Below are 14,611 nucleotides of genomic sequence, written 5' to 3' on the forward strand. Positions count from 1 at the left end.
TACCCAGGAGCTTCTTCACCTCCTCCACACTCATGTAGATGTTGACTCCGGGGTTGTTGTTGTTGACGCCTACGGGGCTGCCCGGGCTGGCCAGGCAGCCGGCCCCTTCCAGCAGCAGCAGGAAGAAGAAGCCCCCCAGCCTCCAGAGCACCGAGTGCGGCCACACTCGGGACTCGGACGGGCTGCCGGAGCCGCGGATCAACCCCAGCATAACGACGGTGGTTGTCTGGCTCGCTGTTGTTCTCGCTGTTCCCAGAGAATTTCTTTCTCATCCGTATCTGAAATTAATCCCGGGAGGCAACATTACGAGTTACTTCAAGCCCCGACACTCTTACTCACTATCGTGTTTTTAGTTGTTTTTTTGTCCTTTCGTGGTAGCTGGAGCGGGCTAAGTTAGCCGGAGCGGGCTAACTTTCAGTCAGGCTGTGCTAACCGTCCGCGGTCCGACTCGCAGTTGATTGTTTGACTGTTCAGGAGATTTACGAGCCACGTAAAATACACACCGGATATCTCCACATTGAGACGCTTTGATTTCTGTGGGTAGAAGCGAAAGAAGAGTAAAAAGTGCCCTAAGCAGCAAACTAGCTAATACATCCAGCTTCCCCCCTCCATGGTCTCTGCTCCCGACGCTTTTTCCTCTCAGTTTTCACTCAGGGCAGAAAGGGGGGCAACGGGGGCGCGCAGCGCTCTGGCTTCTGCTGCCTTCACGTGCCGTCGGAAATATTACAGCCAGCGGACAATAAGGAAACAACAAGTTAATGTCATTTATTTATTATTATTACAATTTCTGCATTAAAAGATACGCATGCCTCAAATAAAGATATAAAGAATGCATAAAGTGGAAAAAAGACTGACTTTATCTAGATGGCATGTTAGAGTTTAAAAAAATGTTGTTTTTTGTTGGGTCGGTTTTTTAGGTTGGAAATTTACAAGAAAAAAATTGTAAAGTCTACGAAAAAAGAAAAAACACCAGTTAAATTTAAAAGAAAGGGATTGCAAATTACAAAAAAACAAAGCATAAGAAAAAGCTATAATGACAAAAGACAAAAATGTATGGCAAAAAGTTCCAGATTGATATAAATTATTAAAATTTATGAGAAAAATGGAAATTTTACGAGACACAATGTAATATTTATGAAAAGGCAAACTGAAGAGGAAAAAGTTGAAATCGTGTGATTAAAAAAACCCCAGACATATTTATTTTTTAAAATTAAATAAATTGTGAGGGAAATATTTGCAAGACAAATTTTAAATTCTTTTAGTAAAAAATGACAGTTTAAAAATAAATCTACTACGAGATAAAAGGTAAATAAAAGAAAAAAGGAACAAAAATTTTAAAAACAGATATATTTAGGAGAAAAACTGAAAAAAATAATTGTTTAATAAAGGAATGACATTATCTTTTAGGTTTAAGTTCACAAAGAAATTCACATATTTGATCTCATGAGATCAATGATTATGATTAAACATTATCAGAGCACCAACAACACCTCTTTCCAGTCATATAACCCAACACAAGATAGCTCATTTTCACTGAAACAAGGTTTCCTGGATTAGCAACACTGGTCTCTGAGTCCAGCAGATGTGAAAGGGAGAAACGACTTTGTTGTTTACGTGTTCTGTATAACAGTTCATAGATATACTGATGAAACAATTTAAGGTCGTCAAGAAGTTTTTCAAAATCCTTAAAGGATCTGGATGGCACAGCTTTTCCGTTTCAGTGGAAGCTTTCTTTGAAATTTCTTGCTTCACTGTCTGTTCAGCTTTGGACTTTTGGCATGGAGGGCATGTCCTTTACTTGAGAACATCCAGTTGTTGTGACACTCACTGCAGTGTCCTTATCAGCTGTTCCACTGTAATATAAACAATACCCCAGTGGCTCTGGTGTGAGGCTTTTCTTTAAGGCAGTAAACAAGTGGGTCTAATATGGCAAATTAATATTTCATCTGCCTCCAGCTGGTTTGAATTCTGATAAATATGATTTATATTATTTTCTCATCGATCAGTGGCCCTTCATCATCTTTTTTTTCTTCTTTATTTAGTTTACATTTGCCTTTAATTTGACCCCTGTCTGTATATAGCCTGAGGCTTAGAAGAGTCACTTTGGCAGAGCTAGAGACTCACGGCTACAGGGCGTTAGGCAGACAAATTACAGCAGCGAGGAAGCTTTTGTTATGTGGTGATGGTTCTGATAGAGCAGTCTCCTTTCTGACTGGGGTGATTGATTAACAAAACCCAAGGCATGCCCATGCTCTGTTTTCTTTCATGAAGTATGTCCCAAATTGGCCTAATTTAATGATTAAAGCTAAAGTTTGGATTTGGAGTCTTTAATTTTGCATCTCCGCCCATTTTTGCATGCTTCAGTAACTCAATAAACCAGACACACACAGGAACAAAGAGAAGAGCAGTGACGTTCAGTAGTAAACTTTTAAAAAAATGTCTCCATTAACAGAGTAAACAAAGTTATGGGTGTTTTCTCTTCTTAAAATGAACCTATTCTGCTTTTCCTTATTTTCTGTCAAACTTATACTGTAACACAGGTGGATGCTCATATTAAAAGTAGCCAGGGAGTGAGGTTGGGAGCCCAAAACTCAAGCTTCAGATTGCAGAGTTAGTGAACCAAAAACTGCAGTTGCTCAGATTCTGGCTGGCTCCAAAAGTGAGTCTGTTTCCACAGATTCTCATGTTAAAATAGCCAATTTCAGCTATATAAACAATACTTTTACAGACTGGTAAAGATTTTGAGCTCTGTAGTTAATTTCCTCCTTTATAACAAGCGGATAATTACTGGTCGGTCTCTTAGGCTTCACCTTTACCAAGCAGTATCATTAAACTGTAGCACTTAACCATGTTTGAGCTGTTGGTGTATTTTGTAGCAGTTTTAATGCATTCATCTGGCTTGCTGTAAAGTGCACACCATCCAAGCGGTCTGTGTTTAAAGAGTGAAATTCCACAATGTTTATTTGGATGTTGGTTTGGCATTAATCAGAAAATATCTCCATTTCTGTGAGCCGCTGTACAATTTCTAAATGCCACTTCATTACCACCACACAAAAGTACTAATAAACTAAGTTGTCAGTGTTAGCTGATAGCTTAGCAATCTCTAAATATGGTAATTTATAGCTCTAAAAAAGCACAAAACAAACAGACAAACCCAAATATAGTCATGCCTAAAAATCCGAGTCTTCAAAAAATAGATGCCAAGGTGGTCACATCTATCTTTTGCACATAGCCTATTGACATTTTTTTCCTACTCTGGCTTTGCATGATGCCTATCAGTGAAACAGGATGTCCCTAATATGGTCATCTGAGGAACACAACTCCACCTACTTGCTATTCAAACCATTTATGAGGGGCAACACATTAAAAGACATGAGCCAAACCAGCTTGTTTCAGACAGAGGGCGAACTGAGGCACTGCACCAAGACCCAGTTTAAGATAAGGATTATTGTGAGCCATGAACTAATGCTAAATTGTGCTACGCTACTGTAATAGATTCCAAAAACAGTATAATGGAGCTAAAAATGAGTACAACCGCTCTCCTTTAATCTGTTAATAAAATACTTTTAGTATAGTTTTTGATGCTGTCAAAACACGATAGATTCAACACAGTGTGACAAATGATGGCAAGAACTGCAACACACACACACCAGAAATCATTTTAACATTTTTATTATTAAAATATTCACCTACAAAATGGCCTATAAACACTATTTACAGATTAGTGAGCAGCGACGCCTGCTGAGACACAGAGGAACATATTCTACACAGAAAACGCTGTGCATCATTGTCAGAGGACGAGATCAGTTTAAGGGTGAAAGTACACATTTCCTGCTGTCTTTGTAAGGAGATGATGGGACTGATGTAAGGAAAAGACTCTGCTTTTACTTCCCTGAGGGACAAATCTGCAGCTGAATCACAAACGTAAACCTCTCCGAATGTGTCAGCATTGGACGTTGAAATGAGGTATATAAGGTCTCTGATGCAGTGCAGTTGACTGCCTAGGATTCATATTTGCATACCATATGTGGTTGTATGAAACTCAGTCAGCAAACACTGCAAATGATACATGATGCGGGACGTTTTTCATCTGACTGATCGTGCTACCGCGAGCTACAAAGGCGACTCTCGGGATGCAACCTCATATTCAGACGGTCGATGGTTTGTTTGTGAAATGTTACAGTGGGCTCTGACAGGGTTTTTCAGCACAAAAAAAATGACCATAATCAGTTACTTCAAGTAGATTATAAACACCAAAATTGAAGTAAGGAGGTTTTTCACATGACAGTGATGACAGTCCTTTCATCAGGCTCCAAGTGCTGTAGAGAGAGAGAGAAAAGAAAAGTCTCATTTTGAGGGTAAGTGCTGAAAATCTTGTGATCCTCTACAATAGCAGTTCATATAAAGGGCTGAAAAAAATCACAAACCTTTATTGTTGTGTGTTTGTTCTTCTGGCTGTTAAGACAGTTAAAGTTGGTATGTGAACAGCATTGCATTTGTTTATTGTCTTACAAATATTGCGCAGACAGATTGTTTAACTCACTCTGACTCTTCTTGGAAGGCGTCGGTTCACAAATCTCTCGATAACACACATCCTGCTGTACTTTATATGTCCTTTTATACCTACGAAAGAGAATGCAGGCACTTTTATTGGATCCATTAGGCCACACTTAAACATTTAATTCAAGCCCAGATTGGCAGACGTATGTTTGACGTGACTTACAGGTAATGGCACACACCACCCTCCCAGACAGGCACGCTCTTGGTTTCAGAGTACAGGCGGGTACACGGGTGTGGCACTCGCTGGCACGCTGCAAAAACAGAGGTTAAAGTTAAACAACGTGAGGTCTGAGTGCTTTATCAGCAAAGAAAAAGTCTGCGGGATGGTTTAAGAGCAGAGCTTCTCTGCGGCTGATGGATGGCTTTAGGAAAGGAATGTTTAAACAATCTGACGCTGGATGTTTGGGTGCAGAGTCAGTGGGGAGGTGGGGTATGTGGACTGTGTCCTCACACACACATTCATCAGCATGTACATATAAGTGAAATAAAATATTCTTCTACTCTGTCTTTGGAGGAGGAGGCGCATGACTTGATTGTAATAAGGTTTATTCCCTTTTTGAGACATACTGTTCAGTCAGCGTTAGTCATTTCCAAATGCTTCGAACAAAGGCATGTTCATATTCTACTACAAACAGTTATACTGTGAAATAACCACAACAGTCATACCTTTTACAATCAACAATCATTAATATATAATAATAAATAATATTATTACAGTTGATTTGTATATCACATTTTTAAAACCAGTGCTAAAAAAGAAACACAGAACTGAAGAACAAAGTAGGAAGAAATTATAATTAAAAAATTACAAATAATTTAAAATAAGTCATTCAAGTTTCAAGTGGACTGTCAAAATTAGAATAAGATACAACGTGATTCCAAATTGTAATGAATAACCTTGAATTAAGATAGAATCTAATTAAACTACTTGTTTAAACCAAGAATCAAAGTGGAAAAAAATGATGGGCTAGTCCATTTTTGCTGAAATTTCATTGCAGCACAGTATCAGACCACCTAAAGAGCAGGATCTGAGACCTTAAACACTATGCTGAGATGCATAGTGTGTAAAAGTCACTGCTAACTCAAAAACTACTGCGCTACAACCTCTGGCATGAACATCAGCACAAAAACTGTATGCTGGGAGCTTCATGGTATGGGGTTTCTACGGCTCCTGTAGCTTTAACGTGCTGGTGACTCAGTATTTTTGTTCATATAGGGTAGTTTTAAAGCATGCCTTCACTTGAAAACTGCAAAACAAATGGAAATGTGTTCAAGATATTCTGCGTTGGGTTCACTGATTCATTTCTACAACGTCTCTCCTGATTATCTCCAGCTTTGCCTCTGCAATCTAAGACAGATATTTCCACACTTCTCTAAACGTGGCTACATTTCTCTGTGAGCATATCATCCATGCATGATTCATGATGTGATTTAAAGTAGCCTAGTTATCCTTAAATTTATTGTGTAGCCTGTAAAAGTGGCCCAGGAAATAGGTTCATCAATCACATAAGACTGACTCTTGAAGTGACTTGAGCCAAATGCTGTTAAAGTTGGTTGCCTGTCTAGTTCATATGCTCTAACACTGTCTATCTATCTCTGTGTTGGCCCTGTGATGAACTGCGAACCAGGTCAGCATGCACAGGATATCCCCTCCTCATGTCTCCACAAATCTAACAGCAACAATCAGGTTAAGGGTGAGTGAGGGTGGTTATCAACTCAATAAATTAATCAAGACTTTCCCAATCTACCAATGAATGCATACACAAAGAAAGAGGCAGGGTTGACAGCATTAAATCACTCACAAACATGGACAGGTCGACTGATGGCAGAGTAACTCATTTTAAAAGCAGAGTGTGAGTTTGTGTCAGAGGAAAAGTTTAAACAGCACTATATACACGTGTAAGTTAACAGACTTATCAGTATCAAGCAGACAAATCAGTATGGAGGTGATAACCTGCTGACCACTTATCCTGACTGTTAGGGTAAGTGAATCCAGACAGAAGGATATTGAACCTCCTTCATGAAGCTGGTTGCACTCAGTAGCCTGAGTTTTGGTGGTACTAAAACACTTAAAGTTGCCTTGTCCTTTAATTTGTCAGCCATCGTGTATTAAATCCATTAAAACTAATTTCTGACTCTTGTAAACTACTTACAATTTGCAAAGTAGTTTCTAAGTGTAAACATTTTAAATGAAACTCTAAACGAGTACGATTTTTCTGTCACAGGAAAGATTCGAACTTAAACCAAGATGCCTACAGTGTGTAGAAATGCAGATCTCTCCTGAACATCCATAAGAAACACTGAGTTATAAATTTGACAGTAGCTCCCAAAAGAATGGTGGCTCAGTGCACACAGGCCAGTGCTGTGCGAATCGAGTGATGGTGTATTTGTGTTGTTTATCGTGCCTCTGACCTGTACGAGCCATTCATAAATGTCAGAGGGGTCAATTCCCAGTGGACTGTGGCTCCTGCTTTTAAGATAATGAAGGTCTATACATAGCTCACTGCTCTCACGTTGACATTTCATGACAGCATGCAAATCTAACATAAATGAGTCGATGTTCACAACCTGAGAGGCTGCACTGATAGAGCGGCATTATTTATACTGTGGGGTAGAGGAGGGTTTGTATCGGTCCAAGCATGCGTTGCTGAAAAACATCAAAGATATTCATGGTTGCCCGAGCATGTATTCCACGGATCCCTAAACATCGTCTCTAGCACCACAAATAGACTGTATTGAAAAGATGGATGCTGCCACTGTGACATCACCTGGTTTCTGCACCCTGCATTGTGAAACTTTATTGTTAGCTATTCGACTACTACCGTCTTGTTTTTTGGAAGACTGAAGTCACGTTATTATTTGGCAGAGAGGGTGGACTACTAACTATAAGTTGTTTTTTTACTTAATTATTAATTATTCTCAATTATTCTCAGAGTGGGCGGCGCTACTGGGTGTATATTGTACGTCAGGTCTCTACTGAAATGGGGTATAGTCCAGTGCAGATTTGACTCTTTGGTTGTTAAGATTTAATTTTTGCATCATCATCTTTTTTAGTTTGACTCTTTCTACAGTTAGGTTTATAGTTTAATGGTATAATCTGAGAAAATATAAGTCTGTGTCACAGCTAGTGTAGTCTCATGCTTGCTGAGTGAAATTCCAGGAATTTGTTAGTAGTAGAAGTTGGTGTGATGCACCTCCACTTATGAATGTAGCTTCATACATTCATTGAAGATAACTTTGCACCCTCTCATTCAAATATGGCCACTTCTGACGCAGCAGTAACTATTAACACTGAGGCTTCCAAAACCAGCTGTGATGTCAGGGTGGCTACGTCCATCTTTTATATACAGGCTTTGGTTCTTTTACAGGATTTGCCAAAAAGCAGCTGACTTTGACTCATCCGACCCTGAACCTATAGAGAAGTTGAAATAAACTTACACAGTTCACACTGCCTGCCCTTGAACCCGGCTGCGCAGTCGCAGATGAAGGTGTCGCCTCCGTTCACACACGTACCTCCGTTCTGGCAGGGCAGACTGCGGCAGTCCTGGGGCGACTCTATGAGACAACAGCTGCCATTAACATCCTCAGCTCAGGTTTCAGGCTCACTCTCTCACATTATCCACAGCTGATAGCATGTGTTGATAGCCTCCAGCTCTACCCCCACACAACACAACATGAGTGTCATGTGTAGAAGAGGCTCATCGCTGGGATCAGCTTACATGAGAAGATGTGCCAAAAACACCTACCAAGCTTTGTTCTTAAAGCTTCTTCTCGTATCTCCAGCGCAAGGCTGATTTTGTTTGTTGTTTCTTCCATCTTCTCTAACCTAACTGGTGGCTCAGGTTCTGTAAGGTAAAGCATTTCCTGTTAGAATCATCACGAAAAAAACAACTTAAAAGTCGGAAAGGTGAAATTTAAGTGTTAACTGAGATTTTGAGGAGGTTTCTACGTACCAGTCCCTTAGCTTGAAACAACCACTGATTTAACAGAATGGTTAAAACGCATTACAGCATCATGGGTGCATGTGCAGAGGATTAAAACTGCTAAACTTGTAAATAAAAAAGACTAAAATAATAATATTAATAATAATTGCTGCCATTTATCCCATTCATTAATTATAATTATATTATATTTTATTATATTCTTATTATATATATTATTAATTATATTATAATTTGGAGTTGTTGGTTTTTTTTACCAGTTTTTATCAGTTTTTCGAGTTGATTGTTTGAGTTGATTGCTAAAAAATTATTTCCACTCTTTTCTTAGGGTTTATGGCATCTCCTTGTTGTCCATTAAAATACACAGCAGCACTTACTGAGAAAACAATCTGAATATCCTGGACAACTCCCCTAGCAGCGGGAGAGTTTTTCAGGTGACTCAGGAGTAAAAATTTAAAATACTCCAAAATATTTCATTGATTTTTGTTCCTGGTTTATGGCTAAGTGTTCATATTACCCAAATATTTTAAAATATAGGATGACACTCACATAGTTGCTTATACTTACTAGTTCGATGCCGGATGGGTTTTCGAGGCAGGTGAGTGAACTTTGCTGTTATCTTTCCCCTCCTGTCAATGAGTTCTGTGTATCTGCAGCACAGATTAACAAAATGCTATCTGGTTAGCATTAACTGTTGATCTACTGTTATATATTTAAAGCAGTTATAATAGTAACTGACATGCTACATGTACCTGGGTAGTTCCTCTGAGTTTTCTTCTTCTGCTGTGCCTGCCACGTCCTGAGGCTGAGATGGGGTATCTTGTCTTGTCCCTGCTGGTCTTTCTCTCCTTCCCGGTCTGACCGGCATTGGCACTACATGGAAAGAAAAAAAACAACACGTCAGGATTCGGGAAATTCCGATTTCAAATTTGAAAGGAAAAAAAACAAATCCAGGTGACTGCACACAGCTCACAGGTAGTGAAGGCAAGGTGCTGAGGCACGCTGTGGATCTGCTCCGGCCCCGTGTTTTTGACCGATGTGAGGGCAACGTAGTAGTGCTGCCCTGGGGTCAGCTCACGGAGGGTGTACGATCCCACTCTCCCGTTGGGCAAGAAGCGACTCCTGGTATTCAACCCTCGGGTCACGTTGACCACAAAGCCGTCTGAGACGTGTCTAGGGTGGCGGCTCCAGGTGATCAAGGCTGAGTTTGGGGTCACGTGTGAGAGGGAGAGGTTCTGTGGGGGAAGAGGCCCTGAGGGTAACACATCCAGAGGGTCAAATGATTGTATGAAATGGATTAAAATAATCTCTTTCCTTGGCTGAGTTTCCTCAAATGATTAGGTAGCTTTTTTCCTCTGGCCTGTACAAGGCCTTGTCTGGAGAAAGTTTTGGAGACTATAGAAATGTCTCAAATATCATAAAATGTATATAAAATAAGATCAACGACATTATACTTGTGGTTAGGCTTGAAACCTTTTTGATAAAACTTAGAGCTAGAGCAGGATCAGTTATTCTGCTATAGACTTCTCGTGATGCACTGGGCACTTATCCACTCTCCTTTTTTCAATTTCCATTTTAATATGCATTTCCTTAATTTTTTTCCTTTTTCTTCCTGGTTTTTTGACCTTTTTTGCTGCACGCACCTCCTTTTTTCTCTTTCCCCTCACCCCAATAGTAGTTGTCTATTCCTCCTGCAGTCAGTATGTTTTTGAAGGCCTCTTCCTTTTACAGGGCAGCTCTTCCTTCCTGTCTAAATATGGCTCACAGGGGACCATCAGATAATGTAGCGTCATCTTCAGTACTTCCAGGCTTTTCCTGGCTCAAAACAGTAATTTGGGGGGGGGGGGGGGGGGGGGGGGGGGGACGACTGTTGATGATTGGTCTGCCCATCAGTCTGTGTTACCTGAACAGTCACCTACTTTAGTGTCCACCAGGTGGGGTGACAACAGCAACCCATTAGCCTTTTACGGCTGAGGGGTAAGAATGGTGAAAGATCGTTTTGGGTTTCTTTTTCTGTTTTCTCATAATTGCGGAAATAAATACAAATAAACAAAAAGAGCATATACAACAACATAAAGTTGTTGTATATGCTCTTGTATTCGCTGCTGAGTGATGTAACCTACTTGTCCAGAATGACAGAGGTCCTGCTGAGTGGCTCATGGAGGGAAATTCATCTGGTCTGATTCCACTCTGAGTCAACACATCCACAGTGTACATCTGACCCGGCTGTAATGAGCTGTGAAAGGTTCACAAAGAGTCCGCATCAGTCATACCTCAACTTATCTGTTTCTGGTACTGTTAAAAGCTTAGTAAATTTGATGAAATTACTCCCTCTAGTGGCTGAAAGGGATATTACACCAAAACATTTAAAGCGGACTTCAGCAGCGACATTTGGTGGACACAAATGACCCGGCAGCATGTAAAAATAAAAGCTTGGTTTAAAGTGCTGCACCTGACCTGAAGGTGTACTCAGTAGTGCTCGTGTTGAGCACAGCAGTACGACCCTCCCTCCCATCTGAAGGCAACAAGGACACGTGCACCCTGCTGACGGCTGCATGGCGGGCAGCCTGAACCAGCCACTGCAGCCACACCTGAGAGGAGGACACGTTGACCACCTGCAACTGCTCCACCGGCTGGGGTCCTGCAGGGAAACATTCAAAGACAAAGAAATGCTTTCCGGTTCCAGGTGAACTACTTTTACTACTTTATTACCCACAAAAAAGCCATAAACATTGCTGGGCCCAACATTTCATAATGATTAACAGCTCCTTATTCAATGGTTTTCTTCACCTGCTTTTGAACTCACTGTGTTCCCACCTCTTTTGAAGAAAGCTCACCTTCATCGACATTCTGAACATTTCTATGACCAATTCAGATTTTTATAAAAAGGTTTAAAAATGGTTCAATCCATTTTTTAATGTGTCAAAATGACATCTTTGACCATCTAACACATGCTCATGGTACAGTATTATTCTGGTCTGTGATTTTTATCCCCCTGTAGGTGGTTGCTAGGCAACATTATAATGTCATCATATCTGATGTAGATGAGAGACATCATATTTTATTATTTAAATATTTTAGTCTGTTACTGTTACTGTCTTGGAGAAACTGTAACATAATTTCCTAAGGGATTAATTCTATTCTGATTCATCAAAGGTCTATAATCTATCTGTGTGCCTTAGTTGGTTGCTCAGCTTCTGAGATTATACTAAGACTACAGAGCATTAAAGAGCATGCTCACTGGTGCGTATTAGTGCTGTGGCAGGTTGGCTTGTGTCACTGCTGTTGGTTTTCAGCTTGATGGAGAAGGTGGAGATGTTGTACAGCAGGCCGGGCATCAGGCCTCGCATCACGTGGGTGGACTTCTGCCTGTCTAGGTAGTCTGTTTTGGAGTTGCTCTGACCCAGGGGAGCATAGGTGACGGCAAACATGCTGATCAGGTTGTTTGAGGGCTCCGGCTCATCCCAGCGCAGCTCCACCTCGCTTTCCTCCACACGCAGCACGTGAAGGCCGGGCGGGGGCAGCAGGTCTGGGGACAGTGGCAACTTTACATATCTAATCCGAATGTTAAGTGTGCTCTGAGTGTTGAGCGTGCAGAGTGGTGAGGCTGTCGACTGACCTTTCTCGCAGTCTTTGCCCGTGAGTCCCACTTTACACATGCAGTTGTAGTTTCCTCTCCTGTCGCTCCAGCAGCGGCCACGGTTCCCACAAGGTTTCAACACACACGGGTCCTCCACTGGTTGGCGACAAAGACAAACTAATGCAGCAAAAGGATTCATCTGGGAACAGTGAGCAACCTTTGAAGTGTGCAAGCCCCTCTCTGTCTTGTTTATCAATAACCATCAATCAACCAAGCTATTTAGCAACTACAATAACTGAGTGCAGTTATCCATTTACCCATTATATCTTATTCATAAATATTTTTCTAATGGCTCTACTTGTTTTTAGCGTATTTACACTGTTTTGGTTATCTATGACAGATTTTTATGTGCTCCAGTTTGCATATAATAGATCCCAAAAATGCATGGCAGTGTGTGTGAGGCAAATTAAGCATTATAAGTATGCAGGAGTAAATCAAAGATGGATGTAGTGTCCGGATCTGCAAAGCAAAGCCAACAGAGGGGCCTTAAACTTGCTTTCTTTTCCAAGTCCAGCAGAGGGCAGCAAAAAGACTTCTCGTTGTATAGAAGTTAATGAGAATTTTTCTGTGACTTCAGAAAACACTTTACAGAACACCTTAAAGCAGGGGTGTCAAACTCAAATACACAGTGGGCCAAAATTCAAAACTGGAACAAAGTCGCGGGCTAACGTTAATATTTATTGAAATATATTTATTCCTCCAGATATACGAATGAATCTTTTCTTATGGACTCAAACACGTTTTGCTGAAAAACTGAATATGGAACAAGCAAAGCTTAATACTAAACAATATATATATTAGCTGTATAATACCAGTAGGCCAGCTCTGATAGTAATTTGGTATGGCTTCGCGGACCAAATGTAATTAGGCTGCGGGCCAAATTTGGCCCACGGGCCAGAGTTTGACACCTATGCCTTAAAGGCTTAGAAAATAGTTTCAAGGCATGTTGAATAAGGTGCGAGGAAGCAACCTCACACCCTTTTTATATGTACACTAAACTTCGTCTGTACTTAACTTTAGCTAAACTCAGTAAACTCAGGGTTATTAAAAACTGGATATCATACATAACATCACATAACATCAGCATAACATACTTACACATCTGGCACTGATCCCCAAAGAAGCCGTCTTTACACATGCAAAGATAGTTTCTTCTGTAACCCCGACACACGCCTCCATTCAGACAGGGGTTGGACTCGCACATGTCCTGCTCTGCACACAGACATTTTACAGTGTGGCAGAATTTATTAACAATCCTTATGATTCAAAGAAAACACTCCATACATTCAGCTATCTTCACAACAATTTACCATTGGAGAGAGAAAGCCTTTTACAGGGTAAAGAGGCTTTTTGGATGATGTTATAATCAGCTGGTTTCAACAACATCAACCAGAAGTCACTTATGAAAATAAAAATGTATTAGTAGGTAGGAGCCCGGCCGATCCTCACACGTTCCTCTGTTCATGCACGGCTCCGACAGGCACTCATTTATGTCTTAAGGCGATAAAGATGCACACATAAGTAAACATGTGCCTGTGTACAGGTGGTCTAAGTGAACGTATTTCTAAGTGTAAGCTTTCGATTGATCCTTACCTATCTGGCAGCGGTTTCCGCTGAAGCCACTGGCGCACACACACTGGTAGGATCCGATCTTATTTCGACACGTGCCTCCATTAAGACAAGGCTGGGATAAGCACTCATTGATCTCTGTGACAATGTAGAAATTAACAAATTAGTATGAATAAAGATAACAAGGTCATTCGATCTCAATTCAGCTGATCTTTAGAACATTTTCTGCTCAATCATCTCCAATTTGCAGGAAATTTTTATGGTTCGCACATGAAGTTCACACATATATGATGACTGAGTGAAATTTTAGCCTCAGATTTCAAATATACTTTTTTGAAAAATAGTCCATCGACCCAATTTCAGGCCTTTTTCTCGCAGTACTTTTATATAATATATATCTAAAAAACCTGAATTAGCTGAATTTCACAATAATGTAAAAAAAAAAAAAAAGCTACATGAAAAACATGAAATTCTTCATCACAAAATGAAGAAAATACTACTTTAATTCAGCTGTCAGGCTGGATTGAGCAAATATGACAAGTTGCACCACAAAGAGAAAAATATCAGTTGATAGTCTAATCCAAATAGAACAAAATCCTGGAGTTTCCAGATGTTACTCTAGAACTCAGACAATCACTTTCTTAAATATATGCACATTTTTCAATTCCTAGACCTGTTGTGGTAACTGGGGTTTCCATGAAAAATCAATTAGTACCTCTCACCTGACTCCCTCTGCTCATTTTTATGTACAACATAAAAAAAATTACATTTTGTGTTTTTTAATTTCCATTATTTTCTGAGTAAAAAGGGACATACCATCTTCTGCACAAAGAAAATTGTCACAACCAAAGAAGGCAATGAATCAAAAACTGCAAAGACAGCATTCACAGCTCACATGACC

At 40.3% G+C, this 14,611-nt stretch overlaps 2 protein-coding genes across 5 annotated transcripts in view; both read right to left on the reverse strand.

Moving 5' to 3' along the window:
* The window catches only part of ryk (receptor like tyrosine kinase), a 55,508-nt gene extending 54,826 nt beyond the window's left edge, over positions 1-682 (reverse strand). For 2 of the 3 annotated variants that reach the window (XM_085150304.1, XM_085150303.1), the window contains exon 1: positions 4-681. In XM_085150304.1, coding sequence (XP_085006430.1) covers positions 4-211 — 208 coding nt within the window. In that variant the 5' untranslated portion in view covers positions 212-681. Of the gene's footprint in view, positions 1-3 lie in introns of all 3 variants that reach the window. The other variant, XM_085150305.1, reaches the window with a different exon arrangement.
* Positions 683-1,562: 880 nt separating this feature from the next.
* The window catches only part of sned1 (sushi, nidogen and EGF-like domains 1), a 33,787-nt gene continuing 20,738 nt past the window's right edge, over positions 1,563-14,611 (reverse strand). The window contains exons 19-33 of one of the 2 annotated variants that reach the window (XM_085150296.1): positions 13,735-13,848; positions 13,240-13,353; positions 12,121-12,237; positions 11,743-12,030; positions 10,959-11,142; positions 10,625-10,737; positions 9,475-9,753; positions 9,254-9,374; positions 9,069-9,151; positions 8,307-8,405; positions 7,999-8,115; positions 4,724-4,811; positions 4,544-4,623; positions 4,428-4,455; positions 1,563-4,319 (exon numbers count right to left, since the gene is read on the reverse strand). In XM_085150296.1, the coding sequence (XP_085006422.1) occupies positions 4,430-4,455; positions 4,544-4,623; positions 4,724-4,811; positions 7,999-8,115; positions 8,307-8,405; positions 9,069-9,151; positions 9,254-9,374; positions 9,475-9,753; positions 10,625-10,737; positions 10,959-11,142; positions 11,743-12,030; positions 12,121-12,237; positions 13,240-13,353; positions 13,735-13,848 (1,823 nt within the window). In that variant the 3' untranslated portion in view covers positions 1,563-4,319; positions 4,428-4,429. The remainder of the gene's footprint in view (positions 4,320-4,427; positions 4,456-4,543; positions 4,624-4,723; positions 4,812-7,998; positions 8,116-8,306; positions 8,406-9,068; positions 9,152-9,253; positions 9,375-9,474; positions 9,754-10,624; positions 10,738-10,958; positions 11,143-11,742; positions 12,031-12,120; positions 12,238-13,239; positions 13,354-13,734; positions 13,849-14,611) is intronic. The other variant, XM_085150295.1, reaches the window with a different exon arrangement.

The sequence above is a fragment of the Neolamprologus multifasciatus genome, chromosome 23 (genome assembly GCF_963576455.1).
Source record: "Neolamprologus multifasciatus chromosome 23, fNeoMul1.2, whole genome shotgun sequence".
NCBI lineage: Eukaryota > Metazoa > Chordata > Actinopteri > Cichliformes > Cichlidae > Neolamprologus > Neolamprologus multifasciatus.